Raw genomic sequence first — 26,868 nt, forward strand, 5'->3', positions numbered from 1 at the left:
TATTAAATCGTGTAAAATGTACTTATTTCATTTATTGACTAAACATTTAAATATAAGATTATGATTTGAATTACAGAGGGTAGATTATACAGTTCTGGGCTCTCAAGGAGAAGTGAGTTACAAAAATGTCGGCTCGAAACCTCCGACCTCACGTCTCCCCTCCATACGTCACACATATATACTCAACTATTACAATTCGTACTTCACTTGACGCTTACACTAATGCATACAACTAAACTTATCTCGAAATACACTTATACTTATTGCTTTTTACATGTATATCTACAATATAAGAAACTGAAAATATATATATATATATAATATAAAATATATATATTAATAAATATATATATTATCTTATATAATATCTTATATATTATCTTAACGAGAGTATCACAGTGTAAGGGGTTGTAATTTAAATATTGAGAATTGTGCTAGAGGGCGCCAAATTCGAATTTGAAATTTTAGTGGCGCGAAAATTTGAATTTGAGGAAAAGTGAGATACTTTTTTTTTTAATTAATACTTAGGTTGGATTACATAAAAAAAAAGTGCAATAAAATTAAATTTACAGAAAAATTTAATGACCTGACAAAAATTTTTTTAAATCATAAGCCGAGCAAATCATGCTCAATCGGATGGTATAAGAAATTCTTGATTCTTCAATTTTTTGACATTTTTTTATGACAATTAAAAGATCGCAAGTTGATCATGAAATCAATAATTATTTTAATTATTATAGGCAAACAATTGAATAGCTTCACTTAAATTAAATTAAAATTATTTTAATAAAAATGTTTTGTTTTTTCTAATCAACTAATTTTTATCACGTTTTTTTTTTTTTTTTTTTTTTTTTTTGTAATTGTTAAAAATTTATTATGATCAAAATATGAGAATCTACCGAAAAATAAATATTTTTCAAAATGACACCGAAATCAACAGACATATAACAATTTTCTAGATTTTTCAATAGTTATTTCGATGATCTGATAAAGTTTTTCCTTTTATTTATCAATAAAGTATGTTTTATAATTAACATTATATAGAAATAATCTAAAATAGTTCATTAAAATTCGTTTTACGAATATTTGATAATTTTAGGATTTTTGTAACAAATAAATTATGGGAAAAAATCGAGATGTAGAAATTTTTAAAAATTAAAAATGCAATTATTTTAAAAATAATTTTTGGAATAAATTTGTTTGTTAAATTCAATAAAATTAAAAAATGATTGAATATCTGCTAACTTCAATGACATGAGTAATTATATTTTACATATAAATTTTTATGTAAATACAATTTTTAATAAAAATATCAAAACAAAAATTCAAATAAAAATATTCAATTGAAAAGAAAAATTTTTCAAATATTCGCGCGTAAAATGATCGGAATGACGTCACTGAAATTACCGTCATCTAGTGGTAAATCGAGAAACTACATCGAAAAATTATTCTCTTTAAAATTTATTATTGATAAACATATGTTTTATATTACAACGTCAAGATTTTAATGAATTCATATTATTGTAAGTTAAATTAATTATTTAAAATAAAAAAAATAATTATTTAAAAATGGCTCCGAAAGTTAGGATATCGTCAAAAGTTGTTGCGGTGAGTAAATTTAATTTGTTAATACTTTATTTACATCGATATTTTTTAACCTTTCAATTAAAACTCAACGTGTCAATTTTTTTTTAATTACCATAATGATTTATAATTTAAATTGGCGAATAAATTTATTTAAGGCCTCCAATTTAAAAATCAATCAACTAATAAAATTTATTTTTTATTTTTTTAGAAATTAGAATGCTTAGGATCAGCATCAACTGGCAGATTATTCGGTGTGATGTGTGATAATTATTTGACAGTTTTAAGTTTTGTACTGAATCCAACACTCGAGCAGATAAATGATGACGATGACCAAGAGTCGCAGCACCAAAATTCTGCGCATCAAAAACTTGAGAAAAAAAAAACTAAGAAAAATGAATTATTGAAGCCGATTGATTTGCAATTGAACATGCCAGTAGAAATAGATTTATGTGGAGTACTTTTCGTTGATAATCACGAAGAAAATATTCCAGAAGCATTTAAAGACATTGACATCACTGATAATCCATTACTGATCAAATATTCTAGGGCTAGCGGTATTTCCGCTTATTATTACGTACATGAACAATTAAAATCAGCTGGGAAATTAGAGTTTATTGATGAACAACTTTTACTTGATAAATTCTCATACGTTAGACTTAGGACAAGTGTGCCTATGATTACAGATAAAAATGATTTTTCTGAACTGTTTCAGTGTACACGTAAAAATGTAAGTGTATTTTTTTATTTTTAAGAGTGTAAAAAAATCATGAAAATGAAATTAGCCGACATTTTAAAATTTTTTAATGAAAAAATTTCAATTAAACAATTTAGAAATAAATGTTTCACCTGTAAAAAACTTGAAAAACTATAAGTGTAATTTTTCAGAAATATTTTTTTGGTTCTAATTTAATTAATAAAAAAAAATCCAAAATTTTCAGACGTCTGCTAACTTCAGTGTTATAAAAAATCATTGTATCTTAACATGATGCTAAAATCAGCAGTCATCTAATAATTTTTAATTTTACTTTAGAAATAAATTGCTAGTGAACAAATATTTCATAAAAATATCGTTCAGAATTTTATAAAATTTCTACCTGTAGAATTTTTTTTTCATTAAATTGTTGAGTAAAATTCTAAAAATTTTCAGATGTCTGCTAATTTTAATATCGTGATCTAAAAATGATTTGTCTTATCTATATAACTAAGAGAATCGGAAAAATTTTAACTCCAGTGCATTTATATCATAAAATGAGTTTTTGAAATTAAATTTAGTATCATTGGAAAAGTCTAGACCTGAATTTTCAGCAGTAGCTAAATTATTATAATAAATTTTCAAAGTATTTCTGAATAGTTTCAAATTTTTTGATTTATTTATTTTGTTTTTTACATGTAAATGCAGTTATTTCTTAAAAACCAATTCACATAATTAAGAGACTAAGAAAAATTTTGTAACGCGTATATTTTTATCGTAAATTGGTTTTGATATTTTTTTCAGAGATAATCATTTATGATTTAAATAATTGAGAGCACACTATTATTTTGAAACGAAATCTTATAGTTAAATTTGGTAATTGTTTACAAGTGGGTCAACTCCATTTTGGGCCTTAACTAAGTGAAATCCGAACAAAAACAGTTTCACTGTAAAAAAATCGTGCCAAGTCCACGTTCATAAGACTATTAAGAAAAAAAAAATTTTATTTCTTTACAAAAAGATATAAAATAAAAAATTAAAAAATCCAAGTAACCGATATGGTTGTATATGATTTTCGAAAATTAAAAAAAAATTTTTGTAAATTTTTATGAAATTCCACTTTTTATGAAATTCCTAAATTGTATCTACTAGTGCACTTAAAAAAAATTCAAGTACACAATAACGCACACCAAGTACGTTCCAAAATTGTTTCTTTTAATTTTTAAATTTACAAAAATTTTTTTTTAATTTTCGAAAATCATATACAACCATATCGGTTACTTGGATTTTTTAATTTTTTATTTTATATCTTTTTGTAAAGAAATAAAATTTTTTTTTTCTTAATAGTCTTATAAACGTGGACTTGGCACGATTTTTTTACAGTGAAACTGTTTTTGTTCGGATTTCAGTTTTTTTTGTAATTATAATAAAAATTGACAATTTTAATTTAATACATTTCCGGTGGCAAACTATCCCCTTTAAGCTATAGTTCATGTAAAAGTTATTCTTGCGCTGCCTGACGTGTGTAATTGCAAGCTGTCAAATATCTTTTTTTCACTGGAGTTTCCTATCTATCATAAGATTAGCATGCATCGTTATATTATTTAGTCTCTGGCCGTCCGCTTTTTACATAAGAAAAAAGTTAAAATCTAAAAATCTGGGTCGCTATAGTTTGTACTGATTATTTTTAATAATTTTAAATAAAAATTATAAAGATAATTGTTAATAATCAAGTAATACGCGTAATAAAAAGCATGAACTACTATTATAAAATATCATATAAAAAAAAAATCAAATTAAATTTGAAAAAAAACTTGTAACCTCAAAAAACGATTCTGCTTACGGTATATACACACTCGGTAGTCTGGCTTGAGAACGGAACTTGGCGCCAGATTCTACCGAATCTGTTGATATGAACATTTTCAATTTTTTTTCTATTTGTTTTTAAAGCGCATTTATGATAAAAAATGTCAAAGAAAAAAATAAAGATTTCGATAGCGTTTTTGTCTTCAAAAGTTGGAAAAAATTTTGGCTCATGTTTTTGAATAAAATTCCTATTTTATCTTTCTTTGATATATTTTTTTGAAAAGTGCATAAAAAAATGAACAATTAAAAAAAAAAATTGAATATCACAATTTTTTAAAAAGTTTATAATATTTTTATAACATTTGTTAAAATTGTAATAATTAATTTTTTTTCTTTTTTAATTATTCTTTTTTTTTTTTATGGATTTTAAAAAAAAATAAATTTATCAATAAAATCATATTGAAATTTCGTTTACAAAAATGAAAATTAAAATTGTTGACCCCACTTGTAAATATTTATCTTAAATTTAGTATCATCAGAAAGGTTTTGATAAGAATTCTTGCCTTTTTACGGGTTTATATATTTTTCAGTGATAGTTAATTTTTTATATCAAGTTTTTGGAGCAGCTTTGAATAGTTTGTTGCTAGTTAATATTAAAATAAGAAAAACGAAAAATTTTATACTTTTTGTGACAAATCACGTCTTAATTGTTCCTGAATTATAAAATTTGTTGAATCATTAATAAGAATTTTTTTTAGATTGCTTCCGGTAACGTTGGTTTCTACTTTCCATCAACAAAATTATTTTTAACCAACAACGACACAGAAGACCGTGAAGTCTCAGTAAAACTTTTATCATCTAGCAACGCATCATTTCCCACGGGCTACACGAATGCCATTGAGGTAGAAATGTTCATGTGCATCACAAAAGAAAAGACAGATGACACCAAGAAAAATTACGCACCAGTACTGCAACATGTAAAGCAGCCATTTGTCAATTACGAATTTAATTTGAGAATTGACAGCCTAGCGCTAATCGGACACAACCAAACAGCTCCGCAAATTTATTCGATTCTCGTTGAATCAGTGTGCCGCTCACTGCGTCTGATTGAGCGATCAATCATTCTTTCAAGTAATAACACCGTTAAAATACCTGAGATGATGCATTTCAAATTACCACACTGTGATCATTTAGTATCAATCGCTTATGCTGATACCTCTGCTGAAAAAACACGTCAGTACTTTTTTTATCTGCTAATGACTATTTATGATTTGATAAATTAAAAAAAAAAATATTCTTACAGAAGAGTACAGGAAGAAATTACACGAAGCGTTTGCTTGTGATTTAACGCGTCCGTACTTCCGCCCCGGGAATGCTGTCAAATTTTTAAGTGATTACAAACCTGATCAGCCATTACTAGAGCCACATACTGCAATTAAAACGCATATAGGTAGTATTTAATAACATTCACTATGATTATGAATTTATTAATTTAATTGTTTTCTTATTGCAGATAATTTTAGTTTGGTTAGTGGAATGTATTCTTATTATCACTACGGTCAAGATAATTTCCATGATAGTGGCTGGGGATGTGCATACAGATCATTGCAAACTATTTTTTCTTGGTTTAGGTATAATAAGTTAATCAATATTATTTAAAAGTATATTTACTAATAGAATTAGAAATTAATTTTTTTTATTTCCCTGAAGAAATGTTGTTCTTAACTGTAAAAATTAAAACTTTGTATTGGTTATGCAACAACGTGAATTTTCAGATAAATAATTTAGAACCATTTTCTCGCATGCGCAGTCGACTGCTAGTTTTTTTATCCGGATTAAGGATAAGTGTGCGCACTCGGGTGGGGTAAATTTGTGCAACTAAGGAAAGTTCGTGGATTTTTACACGCTTTTTGTTAGCTTCACCTGTATGTTTATGTTTGTTTGTAACCGACTTCTTTGGGCGCAATTTTGACCCACTTTAAACGGCCAGATTTCGTTCAAACTTTGTAAATTTATCGAGGACCGATGACAATACACTAATTTGATAAAATTATTCCATTTTTCAATTTGCAAAATAAGATTTTTGTTAATTTATATCATTTTCATCTATAGTCGATAAGGCAAAAATTTTAATTTCCAACCATTATCTTTAGCCGATTTATCTAATATTAACAAATTTTCGAACACCAAAGAGAATTTTTAATTCAACAAAGCATATAATAGTTTAAAAAAACTCAAAAAAAAAAAAAAAAAAAAAAAAACAAGCTATTATAAATAAACCAAACTAAAAAGTAGAAAATAAATAATAGTTTAAAAAAAACTAAAAAAACACGCTTTTTATAGAAAACCGAACTAAAAAAATAGAAAATAAGTTTTAATAAATTTAAATTAATAATAGTGTAAATAAAAAAAAAATGTATTTTATTTTAAAAAAAGCGTGGGGTGCTTTTTAAGATATTATAAAAATGATAATCACTCTACTCATGTCTGTCAATATAATATTTGTCTATTGACCCATGCACCCCACGCTTTTTTTAAAATAAAATACATTTTTTTTATTTACACTATTATTAATTTATATTTATTGAAATTTTTAACACTATTCTTAATTTAAATTTATTAAAACTTATTTTCTATTTTTTATAAAAAGCGTGTTTTTTAGTTTTTTTAAACTATTATTTATTTTTAATACTTTAGGTTTATTATAAATTATTTTTATTCATCAAAGCTGGAGTTTAATTTGAAAAATAATTATAAAATAATGAATTAACTCGAACCTTCTTGAGGAACCATGCACGCGCATGCGCAGTAAACTTTTAGTCTTCGCGGTATTTTATTAGTCAAAGATGAACTTAAATTGTTTCTGTAAGGCTTTTGAAATTATTGATAAAAAAAATCTTCATCTATTGTCTTGTGGCTAGCTACTGATCAATTAAATCCACTAAATCATCAGAACATTATATCATTAAAATCTACCTTTCAGATTTCAAGGATACACTGAACAACAAGTACCTTCACACCGTGCAATTCAAAAATCTCTAGTCGATATCGGTGATAAACCTTCAAGTTTCATTGGAACGAATCAATGGATTGGCTCGACGGAAGTTGGCTTCGTATTGGAAACACTTCTCAATGTCAATTCAAAATTTTTGATCGCTTCGAGCGGCAAAGACATGCCGGACTTACTAGAAGATCTTCGGCAACATTTTCAAACACAAGGAACTCCTGTTATGATCGGTAATGTTTCTTTAGATTTTTCTGTATTTAATTGTCATTAATCGGCTGAATTTTTTAAGGTGGTGGAGTACTGGCTCACACTATTTTAGGCGTGAGCTACGATGAAAGTAAGCAATTACCTTACTGGTTAATATTGGATCCTCATTATGAAGGGAAAGAAAATTTGAGTACAGTGCTAGAAAAAGGTTATTGTGGATGGAAAGGAAAAGAATTTTGGCGTAAAGACGCTTTTTATAATATGTGTCTTCCACAGAGACCTATTTATTATTAACTCAATCAAATATACAATAAGTTAACGTGATTATTTAATTATTTTGGTCATGTAATTAATGGTATATATGAAATTATATTATTATATATTTTAAGACTTTTATATGAGTAGTTATGTGGTTAAATGGATGAAATATTGTAATAAATTGTGAGAAAAATTATTTATGGCTCAGAATTTTTTTTTATAAATATTTCCATTCTACAATCCGTTGAATTGTTCGCAGTAGTGAGGCAACTTTTAAAAAAGTTAGTATAACAGGTAGAATTTCTTCCTTCCGAAGCTACATAAGTTTGTTTTTAGTATCAAGATTTTCAATTATTAAAATCATTTTTTTTTTTCTCAACATTAAAAATCATTCACGTATTTATTGAGATAAATTTGAAATTATTTGGATCGTGAAATATAAATTTTTATGTTTTAAAAAACATTTTTTTATTAAATTGTTGTTATCACCTAATTCTCTTTGTAAGTCGAGGTTCTTTGTTTAGCGAATCTATTGTCCATAGTGATTAACAATTCGATTGGCTAAAAGGCAAACTTTTATCGATGACGATTTCGTTTAAATACCGTTCGTTTAAACACCAATTTTGTATCAATTAAGTCAGTGATTGCTCACAAGACATCTTCGAAATCAACAATTATTTCCAAGTAAGTATTTTTTAAAACAACATCTTATTTTTTAAAGATCAAATTTTGTTTATTTGTCATAAAATATTAAAAAATATTAATTTTTCAATGATTTATTTTATCAAAGGCTAACTTTTAATAAAATGGTTTGTTTCCATTTTTCGGATAGAAAGTACAAGTATTTTTTTTTTTTTTTTTTTTTTTTATTAAATAGTAAACAAGTCTGATTTTTTTGACAATTCTTTTTTGTAAAATAAATAGAAACGATATATTTACTATGAAACTTGTTTATCTTGTCATATGTATCAACAGTCATTATAGTTAAAGGAACACTTAGTCAATTTAAAGGTGAAAAGTTGAATTTTTATATTGTTCCTAATCGATATTAATTATGAGATTAAAAAAATTTTTTAATCTAAAACTTTGACAATAAGCTAATTATGACTTATTGAGCTAAGATGTAATCCATAATCTAATTCTAATTACAGAAATGGCAAATCTCATTGCCGCAGTTATCATGTTTATTGCATTAATTTCAATGGCATACGCGTATGATTACAGTTGGGATCTTTATTGCAAAACTGTCGGCTATCATGTAAGTCAATAAAATAAATAGTTCTTGATTTTCTTTGTGCTAATAAAAAGATAAAAAAATTATTAATAGTTAATTTTATATCTACAAAACTAGTGTTCGTCAGACTACGATTGCTGCTCTCGTAGGTGTGTTGAAGCGTTTGACAACACCTGTGTAAGTAAGTACGGATAGTAAAACCAAAATGTAATCAAACAGTTTAAAGCTTAATAAAAATTTATTATTCGAATAATTTATCTTTATTTTATTTCTAATTTTTAGATCTTATAAAAAATTTTTTGAGTAGCTTTAGTTATCACCTAAATTGAACAAGTATCACAAAAAATTTTTTGTTATACTCGCTCCAAAAGTTCAACTTTTGAGCGCTGGGTGGCGTCCGTAAAGGGACTCTTTTCTAGAGACTCTACCATACCGTCTTTTTTTTACGGCCTAGGCCGTAAAGTTTTACCCCCTCCTTTTTTTACAAACTTTTCGAGTACATCCCCTGATAGCCAGCGCTTTCTCAGTAAGTGTTGACTTCCAGCAGTTACGGTTAATTTATACATCAAGTTGGCGGTAATTCTTCTCTCAACAACAGTTGTAAGCAAATTGACGGAAATCTACGGCCGCAACTTGAATACAAGTTAATAATCAAATTTGTAGTTAAATTTCCTTTCAACCTTACTACAATTTGAAGGAAATACTTGTAGAGCAAGTTTTGACGTCTATTTGCAGAGTAAGTTATAGGTAACTAATAGGTAATCGCTCGCTTTGCCAACTCTTTCCGTCAAGTTTGCTTCAAATTGCGGACGTAGATTGACAGTAAGTTATAGGTAAGGTGGCTATCAGGGTCCAGACGAAATTGAGAGAGTGTAAAAAAAAAAAGTCACATTCTAATATACCGACCAATGATTGTGAATAAATTTTAAATAGTTACTATTGAGTGGCGCTAAGTATATTTCTCTGCTGGCAGTTTATTATGAAGCGGACCTAATGTTAATAAAATAACAACCACGCCATAAATAAATATTAATAAAAAGATAATTAATATAAAATTAAGTTTTTTTGCTCTTGTGAAACTTGATAAAATTTAAATATGTCATTGTTTGCCTCCTATCCCTCAAAAGTTAAACTTGTGGAGCGATAATAACAAAAAATATTGTATGTCATTCGGCCGTTAAGTGGTGATTTTGACAACGACTTTTTTTCGATATTCGCTTTAATGATTGTGACGCGAATGTTCGAAAACGAGCGTAAATTTCCGTTAAAATTACGCCCGTTTCGAACCTTCCCGCCACAAACCTTAAGCTCATATCGAAATATTGTCGCTGTCAGAAAACCGCCACTTCACGGCCTTATGACGTAAATATCTATTTTATCCTGGATTGAAAAACTGGTCGTTAGTCTTGGTACTAGAAGCGAAAAAAGAAGCTCCAGTAACAGATTAACAATAACAAATATTCTATTTATTACCACAAACTGATTGATTATTTTACTGAAAGTATATACATGAATTTAATTAATTTTTAATTATTCTTGATTAGAAAAAATGATTTGAAACGATTCGAAATGACTCAAAGCGATTAAAAACGATTCAACTTGACAAATATATAGATATACATTTTGCATGGGTTGAATAGTTTTGAATCTATTTTTTTAATAAGGGATTACAAGCCTTGAAATTTATAAAAGTTCATAAGTTCATTGATAATTCACAATTAACTAAATACCTAAAGTTTGTCACATAACTGATACGTTATTAATATTAGCTGAAATTTTAGACTTAGAAAAAATGTTTTCTGGATTAGGGCACCATTCGGCGTCAATTATTGTGACACCTCGCATAAATAGAGCTCTTTCTGTAGCAACAAGTTGATGATAAACTAGATAAGCAGGTTTGAATCCCAAATAATTGACCGCTGAAGATGGATGGATAAATCTCGAGTTACCAGCTTGGCAGCTAGCATATTCACCACTGATTTTGTTAACGATCTTAGCTAATTTGTTGATATAAGTCTGAGAAATACATTTCAACAAGCTGAGCCATTTAATCCCACAGCTTGAAATTTTGACGTCTTGTTCAATCAAAGCTTGCTCGAGCTGCTGACGAAAAATAAGAACTTGTTGCATGATCGTAAAATCGAGGCCGTTACGTTTGCACCAGATCTTATTGAAGGTAGAAGCTTCCCATGCTTTATAGCAGTTCAGCAAGGATAGGTGATCTGATTCTACCACGCGAAATTGAGTCAACACTGTGTCTAGTTCTTTTCCACGATGAGCCATGCGATACAATATTGTTAACTCTGTTTCCATTGATACTATACTCAGTACTTCAGCAACGCAATCGAATTTTATGGCCAAGCAGATCATACGTCTAAAAACTGGTATCAGAGAAAGTTCTTCCATTTTTTCGTCTACCTTTCGTAGCTTGCAATCAAGATCATCAGTAATCGTATTGTTTAATCTTATGCAAAATGGTCCCTTCGGAAACGGTTTGGTCAACGTCTTTTGGGGGAGGTAATTATTGTTAGAAGATATTACAAATGACTTTTCAATTATTGTGATACGCTCAGTAGACTCTGAAGATGATCCTTCATGCTCTTCCATCGTTTATTTTTTTAAGGATGCTTGTTATTCTGCAAAAAAACGAAAAACGTATAAAATTGTTTTTAACGTAGTTCCAGCGGGGTATATTATAGTCAGAGCATTTACTATGGGCAAAAATTTAAAAGCCTCGGCACACTGATCTTCATACATATAATTACATTTTGTTAGATCTAGTGATCTGGCAACGTTGCTCTTGAAAACCGTGAAAGATTTGAATTTCCCGCTTTTTATGCTACCCTATTTTTCAATTTTACTCAACGTTGAGAACATTTTAAATTGCAGTGGATGAAAACGTAAACAAATAATTTTTTTTTTATTTCATTAATTTTTTACGCAAATATGATAAACTGCAGAGGGTTCAATTTTATTCATTCAGCTTCAGAATTTTTCGCCCTTTAATTCAGTTATAATATTAATAGGGCTTTACATTAATATATATAAGATATTTGAAGAAACTATACCTATCTTAACGACCCGAGTGTTATTTTTTTATCCACTCTTATAATTTAGATAAAAAATATGAAAATATATCATGTAAGCAAACTATTCGTAACGTGATTGGTCAAATATATCATATGCATGAAAATATATGCAATTCCTAAATTCAGCCGCGCGCAAATTTGAATTCTAGTATATGTTACTATTAGTTGTAAAGCTGTGAATAGAAATATTTTGAATAATCCTGTAACACTGTTGATATTTAAATTTTGGCGCCTTAAACGAGTTTTAGAAACGTCCGCTTGCGATATCTATAATACAACTGAACAACCAAACATCCTCAGTAATCGATTACCATCATAAGGAGAGAACCAGCAAAGATGTTTAGTAAGCATAACCTTAAAATATATAATCATTAACCTTAAAATATATTTCTAGCTTTTGTTTGTATTGATCCTTCAATTAATGTTAACAATTTGACTTTCATTTTGTATTAATTGTTGATTTCAATAATCGCACTTGATTAACATTCTTAAATACCTATTTACAAAAAAATGATTCAATGTGAAGAACTTTTTAAAATAAAATTTACTTACTTTTATTAATTTGTTTTAGCGTCGAAGGTCTGAAAACTAATTCTTTTTTTTCTTTAAATATATCTTCTGTGGAAACTCGCAAGATTATACAATCGGTCTTGATGCTTGTAAGCGAATTAGCTAAATGATTTTTCCGACCGAGCCAAAATTGGCAAAGTATATGTGACGCTATCTACCACGTTAAATTTAAAAATAGTACGGAAAAACGGCGCGAAAATTTCAAATATTTTCAAAATTATTTATTTCAAGTTTCATAACAAATATTTTTCAATATACTCAAATGATTAATAAAAAATAATATATTTATAAGTAAAATATAAAATTATATCAATTCTTTAATTATAAGTGAGTTATAACAAACGTATAACTCGTTGGTTTTATAATATTAAACAGGGAAAGTATTTTCTAAATTTTTTCTTGAAAATTTATGCACGTTTAAGTATAACCAACACCTTTTTCATTTTCTTCTTTTCTTCTTTCAAAGCTCCAGTGTCAGCAATCCGCTTGACATCTGCACGACTTTTCAAGGCATGAAAAAGCGGAGTGACCAAATTAGGAACCCAGTCAGCATCAATGATCGTGATGACTCGCATGTAAATTCGATCTTTTGTTGAAACAAGATGATCATAAACGACAACAGAAGGAAGAAAGCCCAAACTCATGACTGCGGAATTTCGGTAAATGTACCAAGATACTCCAGCTTGACAACTATCATATCTTCCTTCATCAGGATTAACAAGTCGGGCCGATTGACGAAAGTACGTTACCGAGATGCACTTCAGCACTACAAGCCAGTGAATTCCACAACTGACTAAGAGGATTTTATGCCGCCATAGTATTGCTGTTAACTGGCTTTGGAATTCCAGCACTTTTACCATGTCTGCGTATTGAATGCAATTTTTAGCGCACCAACTGCTTGAAAATTTATGCGATTCCCAAGATTTATACATGGACAGCAGAGTCAGATGATCTGATTCAACCACTCGGAACTTAGATAGCGCCATGTCCAGTTTGTTATCAAGCTCAGGTTCTGGATATAGCTTCGTCAAAATTGTCTGCATAGACACGATGATCAGAGCTTCAGCGCTGCACCCTGTTTTCGTTGCCAGAACGACTAACCTGCTTAAAAGAGGGCTCAGAAGCGCTTCCAAATCTTGGGACAAGTTCTGATTGTTGTCATTTATGCACACAATTTTCAGATTATTTTGCGCATCTGATTCGCGAGAAGGACGATGCGATGGATTTTCTGCTATGGTAACGTCTATTTCTTGAACTGAAAAATTTGGGTCCGCAGCCATGAGTCCTGCAATGATCTAAAATTAATCAAAGTTAGAGACAAAGAGATATGACATTTTTATATTAATTTCCAAACCGTTTTTAATTATTGGGATACAGTTGGTTGAAAAAAAACTTGATTTATATTTTCTGAAGGATATTTATTTACAATTTTTAAGAGCGTCCAGAGAACGGAAAGAGTACTTCAACAATTGTGAAATGGAGCGGTTTAAAGTTGTGATTCGGACATCTGTAGTCGATAAAAGGAAGTAGAATTGTTTGAAATTATCGACAGTTGGTAATAAAGCGCTGAGAGAATGAATTTTTTTTTAAATGGGGATTTTTGTGATAAGATATTAATTTGTTCAAAATCTTAAACAATATTATTTCATAGGGAGAAGAAATCAAAATTTTTCTCCGAGGGAAAAAACAATTTTGAATTAAAATTTGCAAGTTGACTATATCTAAAAATGATTTTTTTTTCAAAATCAAAAAAACTTTTTTTCAACAAGAAAGTTATTATGAGGAAAATTTTGATTTTTTCAGCTAGGAAATGAAATTAGTGGAAATTTTTAATAAATTAATTTTTTATTACAACATTGCTTTGATTTTAAAGTACAAATTTGTGGTAATTTACAACTACGAGAACAATAACTTGAAATAAATTCAAACTAGAATTCAAATTTGCGCGCGCAAGCGCGCGCCTGAGTTTAGAGTTTGCATATATTTTCATGCTTATTTTCTTTCAAGTTATTTTCTGTACAAAATTAAGTAAATAATTACATTAATCGTAATGAGAGTGACGAACATCAGAATTCATTTTGTCAACGTGATCAACAATTTCCGCTTTTACGAAGTCAAAATTGAAAATATTTAATTTAAGGATGCAATCAGGGATGTCATTACTAATAAATATATAATTAAGTGGCAAGTCACATCTATTTTCGACATTATCATAGTACCCAAATTCAGTAACATCACGCCTATTATAACTTTTATTTATAAAAGCATTTTGGTCGACGTCATCAACACTTATTTCATAAAAATGGCAGAAATTTGGAAAAAAATAACAATTTAGATTAAGTTTAAAGTATTGATTCCATTTTTGAGTTATTGTATCCGCAAAAGCATATACATCACTAAGAGCAACATCTTTTGAACTCAGGCACTCAGATCTTATCGAGTGTATACAACCCTCAAATAAAAAATCGTTGGTCGCAAGCAATATTTTTCCTCGGTATTTGTTAATTGTCTGGTGCAAGTCCCAATTTTTGATAAATCGCCACCCAGCAATCGCATGAGTGTATTCGTCTATTGTCATGCACAGATCTAATTTGGTTATAATACGATCTAAAAACTCAAAAAAATAATAATTATCATAATTAATTATGAGTATCACAAATTCACGTGGATGAAAATATAAGAATTGTTCGATTTGGTAAAGTGCGTCGAATAACGTTTTGTTGATTGCTGTTCCACTGGAGTAAATTTCTAATCTGCTGTTTACCAGGCGTACAGTAATTTCTAGCACGCGCACACCATAAGTCAATTGATCAGCGATACTCAAGTCCTGAGTTCGAATATCCATATTTTTACCTAAGTAATGAGACATTGATTGATGAGTTGCAACTAGAGCTAAGTGTCCGATTTTCCGTGAGTTGGGAAGTTGCGATATAACATTTTTCCGGGGTTTTAAATTTTTGTAAATGTGCTTTGAACAGTTTGGTTTTGATGAACTTCCACACGATTTAACTTTAATAACATTTAGATTCAATACAGTATTTAATATTAAAAAGTAGATGAATATTTTGACCATTTTTAAAATTTTACTAAATGATTTTTTTAACTTAAGGTTGATATTTATTATTTTGAAAAATAATTTAAAGAATAATGGTCAATCTTTCTTGAAGTTTATATTAATAATAACTGTGATACATAAAAATAAGTGAGTTATCGGGTCAGATTTCTTATAAATAGTTTCAAAAATTCCACATCATAAATTTGATAAATTTTTTTATAGTTATTTTTGAGGAGCAATAGAACGTACTGTCCGGTTAAAAAGTTTTATTTCGAAAAATTTTCGGAAAATTAATTTAATTTAGGGTATTAAAATCGCATTTTTTATATTAAAACTTCATAAGACGAATTTCTAGCAGTGTTGCCGATGGGTAAAATCTCGATTACCTTTTCCTCCAAGTCTGATTATCCGTTTTTACCCAACACTGTTACCAACTCTATTTATATGAAAATAATTATAAAAATTTATTTATAATCTTATACTCTTACAGTATTGACAATATAAAATGAATAAAATTATTAATTATTAAATAAAATTCTTTATTTTATATGAAAATTTTATAATGTTTGTAGCAAAATTATTCTAAATTTAAAATTTAAAATTTTTATAAAAGTCATAACGTAACATACATAAATATTCTAATATCTAAACGTCTTTCTTATCCCAAATGTTAGTATTTAACATTTCTTCATTTGGTTCAAAGTTAATAATATCACTGTCTTTGGATAAAAAGTTTTTAGTAATTTAAATAGACTTTAATGTATCAGTTGATAAGTTATTTCTATGATCAGTTTTTACATTTTTAATATCACTGAAAATTCTCTCAACAGTTACATTTGAAAATGGTAAAACTAGTAGAAAGTATATAACTTTCTTATATCTTGTTTAGATTCTTAAACAATAGTTCACCATTAGCTTTTTTTATATTAAAGATTTCTCTCCAATAATCTTCTGAGTCTAAATTTATATCAATATTGAAATCAGTCAAATCCAACAACTCGTATCGCTTCCATTCATTGTCTAACTCTTGCAATACAATATTTTTACAATATTCCATCTTGATTAAGCAGATTACCTGATTTTACCCACCCAAATCTAATTACCCGTCTACTTACCCATTCGACATCGAATTACCCGAAAAATGGGGATTACCCGGGCATTGGCAACACTGATTTCTAGTTAACCAATACCAGTGAGTTAGATTAGATTTCATTGGAATTAATCAAACAATGTGGGTTTAAAATTTAAAAAAATTGCATTAAATCGAATTAAAATGGATAGGTGTATTGTCAATCTATATTTTCAATTTCCGTTTTAAATATTAAAAACCTTTAATTTATGTCGTATATTTTGATTCAAAGTTCCATCCAGTGTATATTTATTACAACAATAAACCTGATTATCAAATTTATAATGGGTATATTCCGATAAAGTCGTTATCTTTTAAATATTTCGTCAGCAATATTATCTTAATGGATGAGGGGATTTCAGAGAAATCACTTATAAAAATAATATTTTAACCGTTTAATAATTCAAAAAAAAAATTGTTTTGAAAATTTCTAGTACTTTTTACTTTATTAAGACAACTTTCTACTTTGTTTTTCACAAAATACTTTTCTCAACTATTATTTTGATTGATAAGTAGTCTCTTATAAAAGAATTCTTAAATTATAGTGGGCGTGATTTTTATAAATAAAGCCTTGTGCTACCTTATCAATTTGAAGCTATGTGTAATCTAGTAACAACTTGAGGTATCTTGAGTAATTAACTAATTGTCTTGACGTAATCATTGGTAGTTTTCCAATTACAGAGCATAATGCGACTCAGTGGCGCACAATACTTAATTATGCTGAAGCTTAATTGGAACGTGAATTAGTTTTCAAATGCTTCAGCAGAGTGTGCTAAGCTCAGGGTTGAAAAATAAATATTCATAGAGTTATCTAAGTTCAAAATAAAATATATCGACACTTTCCGATACGACTTGTCAATTGAATTGTAAAAATGAAATTGTCAAAATTAATTGAAACGATAAAGAATTGTCATTTATTAGATAAATAATTCACTGTTTATAACCAAATTAAAGAAATCTCTCAATTACGTAGTTATGACAGTACTTAATAGAATACTTAAATAAAAAATTAAAAAAACTTTGAAATATGTTATTTTATTTGTTTTGCCATTTATCATAAACTTTCAAGTATCACAAAATTTTAATCATAGATCTTAATGTAAAATATTTGTTTTGGCATGTTAAAATAAAGCCTTACAAATTTTTGAACGATAATGTATAAACAAAATTTCGAACAATGCCAACTTGAATAAAAAACGCTTGTTAATTTTCTATCACTAAATTGGTATTGATTGCGAGTATCACACGAGAATAGTACTTTTAAAAGTGCTCGATTGTGCGAAGCGTTGCTGTAGTTGGAACATTTAACGTTGAACATTATGCCGCATAATGCGCTTTAGTGCTATAATTGGAAAACTACCATTACGTACTGTTCCAAGTCAGTTTATAAACTAACTTAGACTTTTAAAGATCGTTATTCGGAGGTTTAAAGTATTTTCAATAAAGATTTTGGTGGATTATCTAGTGAATAACAAAAAATGCCAGAATGTTCAGCAGAAGAATGTCCGATATATGGACCATTCTTTGGAGGATTGGGTGCAGCATCTGCAGTGATTCTCAGCTGTAAGCAGTTTTATATTATACCCAGTTAGTATAAACACGCATTTTTATGAATTAACATCGTAAACTGTAAAATGTAAAATTAAAAAAATAAAGATTTGAAATTCTGGTCCTGCACTGATAGAAGGATTTATTTAGGAGTAATAAATTGGCTTATTAAATTTTTCTCAAATGACTTTTTTGGAAATAACAAATGTTTAGTAGAGGAGAAGGGGGTCAATTGAACCAAAAAAGTTTAGTAATTTTTTACTATTCGAATAAAAACTAAACAATAATTTATTTTTTCTTGGAATGGTAGTTTATTATATCTACTATCATTATCAATACATAAATTAGTCAATAGACAACGTGAATTTTAAAAAATTATTAATTTATCCAAACGCGTCGAATGGTTCAATTGACCCCCGCTCGGGGGTAATTGAACCACTGCTTGGGGTCAATTGAACCAATAATATTTAAAACTCAAACCCGAACTTTTAATAAATAATATATTAATTGTTACTTGCTAATATTGCAGTTGCACCGATTTAATGCACAGATATTATATTAAATAAATTAAAAATGATTTTCATTATAAATTCAGTTCATCAAATTGTTAGGTTATTTCTCTGAGTTTTTTCACGTAGAGTCAAGATGCGCGCGCATGTCCCATGCTTCTCCGTATGGTTCAATCGTCCCCGGAACTGCTGGTTCAATTGACCCCATATAATTTTATAACAATTAATAGTAAATAATAAATAAATAAACTATTATATCACTATAAACAAAGTTGAGGATTATAAAGTATAAGTATATAGAATGACTACAATTCAAACTTTATCAATTAATTAAAAAATTGAAATATTATTAAACAATTTGTCACCAGCCGAAAAAAAAATTTACATGCCTAAAAATAAAAAAATCTCAATTTTTCAAAATTTATTACCGAGACAAAAAAATAACAAATTTCAATCAATGCAGAACTCTTTTTTTTTATCATAGTAATTATCAATATTGTTTTATTTATTTTGAATGATAACATGAGACCGGATGAGACGGGAATTGATCATGAAATCGATCCTTCCCGTTGTTATGGCTGGAGTACTGGCGATCTACGGATTGGTTATTGCAATTTTAATAACCCACAAAAATTGAGAAACCTTCTGCTGGCTATACACTTTACCAGTAAGTTTTTAATTATTAATGGAAATATTCTCAATTCAAATCATTTCTTCATTCAATTTTCAGGGCATTTATGCAATTATCTGGTGGATTAGCCGTTGGATTTTGCGGATTAGCGGCTGGATTTGCTATCGGTATTGTTGGAGATGCCGGCGTCAGAGGTGTCGCTCAACAACCTCGTCTATTCGTCGGCATGATTCTAATTTTAATTTTCGCGGAAGTTCTTGGTCTCTACGGATTGATTGTTGGTATTTTCTTAGTGACCAAAAAATAAACATAATAAATTGTAAGAAATTCAATATCAAATATTCTCAACTAATATTAAAAAAAAAATAATTAAATGAATGTGATTCCAAAAAACGATAAGTATTTCAATTCTTACTGCAAATCCCGTATAAACGCGCTGACAATTTCGTCACAGTTCCGGATTCAAATTTGTAGAGTATCGAAAGTGTAAAAAGGTCTGAAGAGGCAGGGAAGGGGCGTAACTTCGCTTGCGGCCGAAGAAATCACTACCTAAGTTATCTGATGGTAAATAAAAAAGAAAGGTGCAAACATAGCACAATAGTTAGGTGTAAAAGATTAAACAGTCGAAAGTTATCTGATGACAAACATAAAAGAGAAAATCATTAAAAAGAACTTAATCTCTTAGGTATAGGTACTCGAAGCGCCACTATTATATTACGAACGGTCATACCTTTTTTAATGATGATAAATTGCAGTGTAAACAAGACACAATACCCAGGTGTAAAAGATTAAATAGTCGAATGTTATCTGATGGCAAACATAAGAGAGAGAATCATTAGGAGGGACTTAATCTTTTAGGTATATACTCGGAGCGCCACTGTTATATTACGAATGGTCAAACCTTTTTTAATGATGATGAATTGCTGTGCAAACATAGCACAATAGCTAAGTGTGAAAGATTAAAAAGTTAACCGTTATCTGATGGTAAACATAAAAGAAAGGTTCATTCGAAATAACTTAATCTTTCAGTTATACATATTTAAAGAGCCACCATTAAATTACGGTGTTTTAAATTTTACCGTAAAACCTTTTTGATGGTCATGAGTTGTTGAGCAAACATAACACAGTACTTAGATGTGAAATATTAAAAAGTCAATCGTCATCTGATGGAGCGATGACAAACATATTAATAAGTTCATTAAAAAAAAAAAAAAAAAAAAAAAAAAAACTCCAGTATTTAATAATACGTATTCAAAGAACCTCCTAAATAATTATAAGCTAATTTGATCGCGAAACAAAAAGTTTAGATTACATAGAAATTTTTTTTTCTGTCCCTACAATGTTATTCATCTTAAAAATTCGTCAAAAAAATTAAAAAATTATTTTTAATCTCATAAAAATACAGTTTGGTATGATACAAATTTCACAGTCAAGTATTTATATAACAATTCAGATCATTTTTCAATTATTCTTAAAACTAAAATAATATTTTTTTTTTTCAAATGAATGGCTTCATGGCATTTTTAATAAACGACAAGTAATAATAAACACTTGTCACCGTATGGTCATTGTTTAATGACGGGCATCCAAAGGTCGTGTATCCGATTATTGTTCTGTTGACAATCACTGGCGATGAATGGATTATCTAAACAAAAAAATTATTTATGTTTATTCAGCTCTTGGAATAATTTGAATAATTTCGAAACTGCTTACTGAAAGGCATTTAAAATATTGAAGGCACAAATTTAAGTACACGATTTCAATTATACTAAATACGCGGGAGATAAAATTTTCTTTATTCTCTTAATTATATAGATCAATGAAATCGCAACTAAAAGTCATGAAAAAATAATAAGTGAAGAATACCTTTTCCGTCATTTCGCTGCTGGCACAAAATTCATCCTTGTCAATTCGCGAACAATTACTGCTATCAACTATAGTTAGCGGCGCATTGATAAATCTAGGCGGTGATCTGATTGTGCAAGTTTGGTACCAACCATGTATCGTAGCTTCGTCATTTATTTCAACGTCTTTAGTCGGTAACTTTGCTATTTTTATGTTGTCCCCTATTGGCAGGCTGTCTACTAACTAAAAATCGAATTTATGAATTAAACTTTGAAGAAGAAATGCAAGAGTTAAAAAAATATCAAAATGAAAGAGAAACTTTTTATACTAACAGTTAATACTACAAAACTATTATGTATCCGCATGCTTCGAACTTGGTTGACATATTGATCATGATACTTTATTTTGGATATTTTCCTCACAGCTCTCTCATCGTCATTATCGATGTCATTTGCATCATAGGTATGCGGAACGACACCTGCGATTATTTCTAATCCACGCTCATGTCTGCGAATGCATGATCCACTTGCCAGTAAATGTCTTTCGCTTATTATTACACATGGACAAGAATATAAATCACCGTTTGTTACAAACGCAAGATACTTTACGTCTTCGTTGTCATTTCTCTGATTTTTTTCAATGTTTATGCTTGAAGCTAAAGAAGAAATAAAACATTTATTAGAAACTCATTGCATCGAAATTAAGATTAGGTAAATTTGATAAGGAATATCTGAAATTGGTTTAAAATATGCTGCAAAGTATTTTGTAATGTTCTAAATAACAGAATAGTCCAAATAATTTATATTTAAAATTGTAAAATTTTAAGTTTTGTATTTTATTTTAGAAAATTGTATTTGTAAACTGAGTTTATAATATCCTCATGACTAAAAGTATTTTAAGGGGTTATATCCACTTGTAAGTTTGAAAAAATGTTTTTTTTTTTGTTAATTTTTTCTGGAGAGGCTTTTTATTGAATATATACATAAAATATATAAACATTTAGCGAATTTAACGTATTCTAAGAATTTATATTTTATTAATAAAAATATTGGGTTTCGTCGTTCCTGTAGAAGATCTCCTGAAGGTCCTCCACAAAAAGGTGTCTAGCGGTGAGGAAGATATCTCTCATCCAAATTATTTAAAATAAAAAAAACCAAAAGGATTACTTTTAGGATAGATAAATACAGGTAATGATCGAAGAAATAGTCAAAATTTTGATTTTAGACAAAATGGCGGCTTCCCAACAAAAAAAATCTTTTTTTGCACGAAAATTTACACTTTAAAGTGACTTAAAAAATCGAAATTTTTATCAGAAACTTTATTTCTTCGATCATTACCTGACAAAAGTATCTAAGTAGATTCTGTGAAAATTTCAAGTCAATCGGTCAAGCCGTTTCGGAGAAATATTCCTCACCGACTTTGAAAACATCGTTTCGGGAAAAACGCATTTAAAGTTTTGGCTATTATTTAAAGTTACGGTTCCGCCTACTTTCAAACGCTCGGAGACGTCTTTACAAATACGCTCATTACTCCGAAACTATTTACCGGATTACTTTGAAATTTACAGACAATATTCTCGAATATATGTACATTCAAAATATGCAAACAAAAAAAAACACGTGTGGCACTCGGGGACTGCCACGGTAAAGCTATTGCATAGCTTTTTTTATCAACTTATGCAATTATAATTATTTGTTTATTTTATTCATGCAGTATCAAGTTATTTTTTTTTCTTTGATATTAATTTAAGTTACACTTTTTGAGCGTGGTGACCGATAAGAAAACAAATTTTTTTCTTTTATTGAATAAATGAGAAGTTAATATTGTTCAAAATATTTTTATTATCTTACAAAATTTATATTCATAAATTTGAAGTTGTTGGCTGTGAAATTGATTTTCTTGTAGCGTTACATTTTCTATATTTTCAACAGCCCTACATTGCACGACATTCTCTTCATTACTGTCCAATTTTTGTGTTTTCCTGTGAAAAAATGAGGAAATCGTAAAGTTGAATAATATTAAGGCATATATTACAATTTGTTTTTAAATATTATTATTAAATCAAATTACATATCCACGTAAGATTTTTCTGCATTACGTTGACGAAATTTCCTTTGACGTTCAGCATTTGATTTTGGTACTGGTTTTTTAATTTTTTTTTCATTTTTCTTCAAATCTTTCTGACGCTGATAATATGCCCTTTGACGTTCACAATTTCTTTTTCTTTTCAGCTCTTTAAGTATTTCTTCTCTATAAAACGAAAATAGCTAGGTATAAATAGTGTAATTACACTCCAAAACAATTATTCATTCAAAAAATTTGAACAAAAAAAACGATATTTTTAAGAGTTTGATCATCGGATTTCGCGCGATGAACATTTATATAGATATAAAATATCATATATACTTTCTCTGCGCGGCATTAATGTGTATTACCTATACACAAAAAACAAAGGTACTAAATTAAGATCGCTCATTTTAATATCAAATATTTTTAGGTTATTTTTATAGCAGTATTATATATAAATTCAAAAAATACTGCATTTGTGATTATAATAAAATTTATGTATATAGAGTACTCACTCATTTTCTTTCACTATTTTTTCATCACTTTCTTCATTAATAAATGCACTTTGTTTATTCATATTCAAAACAATTTGTACACAAATTTTACGCGTACAGCTATTCACTGTTGTACATAGATGATAGATACCTATACAGTGTAGACTCTATACGCATACGTATAGTCGCACGCACACAAACACCGTGCCGAAGTCTACCGAACTGAAACGACGTTAGACGATTGTTAGGTTTTTTTCGTTACGGAATTTCTTGGTTCGGTCGCCGCGCTCAAAGCCTGCAATAAAAGCTATGCAATCGCTTAAAAATTTCGATTTTTTCAAAATAACAAGTGGATATAACCCCTTAACTAAACATTTTTTCTTAACACATAGTTTGTCAACTTTTGTAAAACATATTTTTACTAATTGTAAAACTTGAACGGTAATGAGATGCGGACTTATTCAGTTTAAATTTATGACTTAATCCGCTTCGGCCCTTTTTTAATCCCTCCCTCGGAAATTTTCGTTTTTGAAAGTCACTGTTGAAAGTGTAAAAAATGTTGTGTAGAATATTTAACATTTTGGTGTGGTAATTCAACACAATTATTTGTATTGTTCAATTGATACGTTTTTTGATACAAAATAAATTTTATTCGATACTTAATAATACTTTTAACACAAAGTTGTTATTTTAATAAATCCTAAATTTGTGTAAAAAAAATTCATCTCAACACAAATTTTGATGTTGAATGTAACAAAAAAATTTCAACTGAATATTTATTGTATTTAATAAAAAATTATTAATTATAAAGGAATAAACATTAAAAATTACAGATTTATACATTAACACATTTTGTAAACGATAAATTATTTTGAATGAATAAAGTAAAAAATACTCACTCAATTTACCAATCGAAAATACTAGAAGAATATAAATATAAACATTGCCATCCATTTTTAAAAAATAATTCAATCACTTTGAAAAAATTTAACAATTTACAACTTAAAAAACTGTTCACGTCTTCAAAGACTAACTGAATAAAGACTCTTCTAGGCTGGTATATAAGATCGGTTTCTTCTTGTTTATCATTCGTAATCACGCTACAAGACAGTGATTCATGTGTGTCAGAGTCATTAAAGAATGAAGATAATTTTTTAATCTATTATCAAAACAGTTTAATAATAGAACATGATTGTATTGTATATATTTGTATGGTAAAGTATTTTCGTGCATGTTTTTTCGAGGCTACTATTATTATGTTCACGTGAATGCCCTTTTTTGGTCAGGTGAATGAACTAGAACAACTTAGTTTATTTTTTAACAAAAACACGTTTTTAACACGTGGGCCATTAAGTGATTAGTACTACCGGTTAGGCAGTGGTTAATTTAATAACAATTAAGACGGCTTAAAAAATAATAATATTGGAAAAAATACAGAAATTTTGAATCCTTATAAAAGTTGTGATTTGCCGGTAATACAATAAATATATTGTATTAAGAAATATTATTACATATACGTTAGCAGATTATTTGTGATATAAAAGTAAAAACAATATTGTTTACAATATGAACTTTCAATATCAACTTTTAGCTTCACACCCTCTTATGTCGTCATTTATCATTGATTATTACATATTAAATGTGTTGCGATAATAAAACATATTTTAATATCGTAAAAAAAAATCGTCACACTTTTCTCAGTAGTGACTTAAAATAAAAATAGTTCTAATAATAAAATGCATTAAGGGGTTATATTCACTTGTAATTTTGAAAAAATCGAATATTTTTTTGCATATTTTGAATGTATATAATCGAGAATATTGTCTGTAAATTTCAAAGTAATCCGGTAAATAGTTTCGGAGTAATAAGCGAATTTTTAAAGACGTCTCCGAGCGTTTGAAAGTAGGCGGAACCGTAACTTTAAATAATAGCCAAAACTTTAAATGCGTTTTTCCCGAAACGATGTTTTCAAAGTCGGTGAGGAATATTTCTCCGAAACGGCTTGACCGATTGACTTGAAATTTTCACAGAATCTACTTAGATACTTTTGTCAGGTAATGATCGAAGAAATAAAGTTTCTGATAAAAATTTCGATTTTTTAAGTCACTTTAAAGTGTAAATTTTCGTGCAAGAAAAGATTTTTTTTGTTGGGAAGCCGCCATTTTGTCTAAAATCAAAATTTTGACTATTTCTTCGATCATTACCTCTATTTATCTATCCTAAAAGTAATCCTTTTGGTTTTTTTTATTTTAAATAATTTGGATGAGAGATATCTTCCTCACCGCTAGACACCTTTTTGTGGAGGACCTTCAGGAGATCTTCTACAGGAACGACGGAACCCAATATTTTTATTAATAAAATATAAATTCTTAGAATACGTTAAATTCGCTAAGTGTTCATATATTTTATGTATATATTCAATAAAAAGCCTCTCCAGAAAAAATTAACAAAAAAAAACATTTTTTCAAACTTACAAGTGGATATAACCCCTTAATAGGAAGACCCATTTAAATTCAAAATGAATTTATAATGAAAGTGAAGTGATAAAAGTTTGATTTTAAAAGTCCAACACCTGAGGGTAATTTTGGTATTTATTTTATATTATCCTCACTTTTTCACTAGAATGTGACTTTTTTTTTACAATCTCTCTCAATTTCGTCTGGGTGTGCTCGAAAAGTTTATAAAAAAAAGGAGGGGGTAAAACTTCACGGCCCAGGCCGTGAAAAAAAGACGGTATGGTTGAGTCTCTAGAAAAGAGTCCCTTTACGAACGCCATGCAGCACTCAAAAGTTTATCTTTTGGAACGAGTGTAACAAAAATGTATATAAATCCATTGAAATTAGTCAGTATTAATTAATATGACTGACAATCTAGTAAATATTATTCAATTTTAAAAATAGTAAAAATTATATTTATTTAATTTAGGTATTTATTTACCAGGATACAAAAGTATATACATACAAGGTATGCTCCTATAAAGGTGTTACATTTAACACCTTTACATAAGCCTGGAAAAGAGTTAATTAACAAAATAACAGAGCTTATCATGAAAACAAGTATCATTTATAAATATATAATAAAACAAATATACTATAAAAAGAAATCCGTGATTTAGTGACTAAGTGTTACAATCCAATTTAT

At 28.4% G+C, this 26,868-nt stretch overlaps 4 protein-coding genes across 4 annotated transcripts; 2 read left to right on the forward strand and 2 right to left on the reverse strand.

Moving 5' to 3' along the window:
* The first annotated feature begins 1,463 nt into the window (after positions 1-1,463).
* Positions 1,464-7,752, forward strand: Ufsp2 (UFM1 specific peptidase 2). Its single transcript, XM_074239790.1, has 7 exons — positions 1,464-1,608; positions 1,796-2,314; positions 4,843-5,317; positions 5,388-5,534; positions 5,598-5,715; positions 7,068-7,321; positions 7,381-7,752. The coding sequence occupies exons 1-7, from the start codon at positions 1,570-1,572 to the stop codon at positions 7,590-7,592; spliced, it is 1,764 nt and encodes a 587-aa protein (XP_074095891.1). The 5' UTR covers positions 1,464-1,569; the 3' UTR covers positions 7,593-7,752.
* A 2,523-nt stretch (positions 7,753-10,275) lies between these two features.
* Positions 10,276-12,566, reverse strand: LOC141525339 (pre-mRNA-splicing factor ATP-dependent RNA helicase PRP16-like). Its single transcript, XM_074239791.1, has 2 exons — positions 12,432-12,566; positions 10,276-11,426 (listed from the first exon to the last, which is right to left on the reverse strand). Exon 2 carries the CDS (start codon positions 11,395-11,397, stop codon positions 10,531-10,533), a length of 867 nt encoding a protein of 288 aa, XP_074095892.1. The 5' UTR covers positions 11,398-11,426; positions 12,432-12,566; the 3' UTR covers positions 10,276-10,530.
* A 6,640-nt stretch (positions 12,567-19,206) lies between these two features.
* LOC141525409 (V-type proton ATPase 16 kDa proteolipid subunit c-like) lies at positions 19,207-20,091 on the forward strand. The gene is given in 3 exon segments (XM_074239906.1): positions 19,207-19,315; positions 19,317-19,357; positions 19,421-20,091. Coding segments are annotated over 3 exon segments (342 nt in total). The 5' UTR covers positions 19,207-19,222; the 3' UTR covers positions 19,629-20,091.
* A 601-nt stretch (positions 20,092-20,692) lies between these two features.
* Positions 20,693-23,871, reverse strand: LOC141525214 (uncharacterized). Its single transcript, XM_074239604.1, has 6 exons — positions 23,749-23,871; positions 23,237-23,416; positions 23,017-23,147; positions 21,499-21,821; positions 21,188-21,409; positions 20,693-20,966 (listed from the first exon to the last, which is right to left on the reverse strand). Exons 1-6 carry the CDS (start codon positions 23,808-23,810, stop codon positions 20,820-20,822), a joined length of 1,065 nt encoding a protein of 354 aa, XP_074095705.1. The 5' UTR covers positions 23,811-23,871; the 3' UTR covers positions 20,693-20,819.
* Between the last annotated feature and the right edge of the window lie 2,997 nt (positions 23,872-26,868).

Source organism: Cotesia typhae, unplaced genomic scaffold (assembly GCF_013202065.1).
Source record: "Cotesia typhae breed Kobodo isofemale line unplaced genomic scaffold, CoteBio_Ctyphae contig_26, whole genome shotgun sequence".
Lineage (NCBI taxonomy): Eukaryota > Metazoa > Arthropoda > Insecta > Hymenoptera > Braconidae > Cotesia > Cotesia typhae.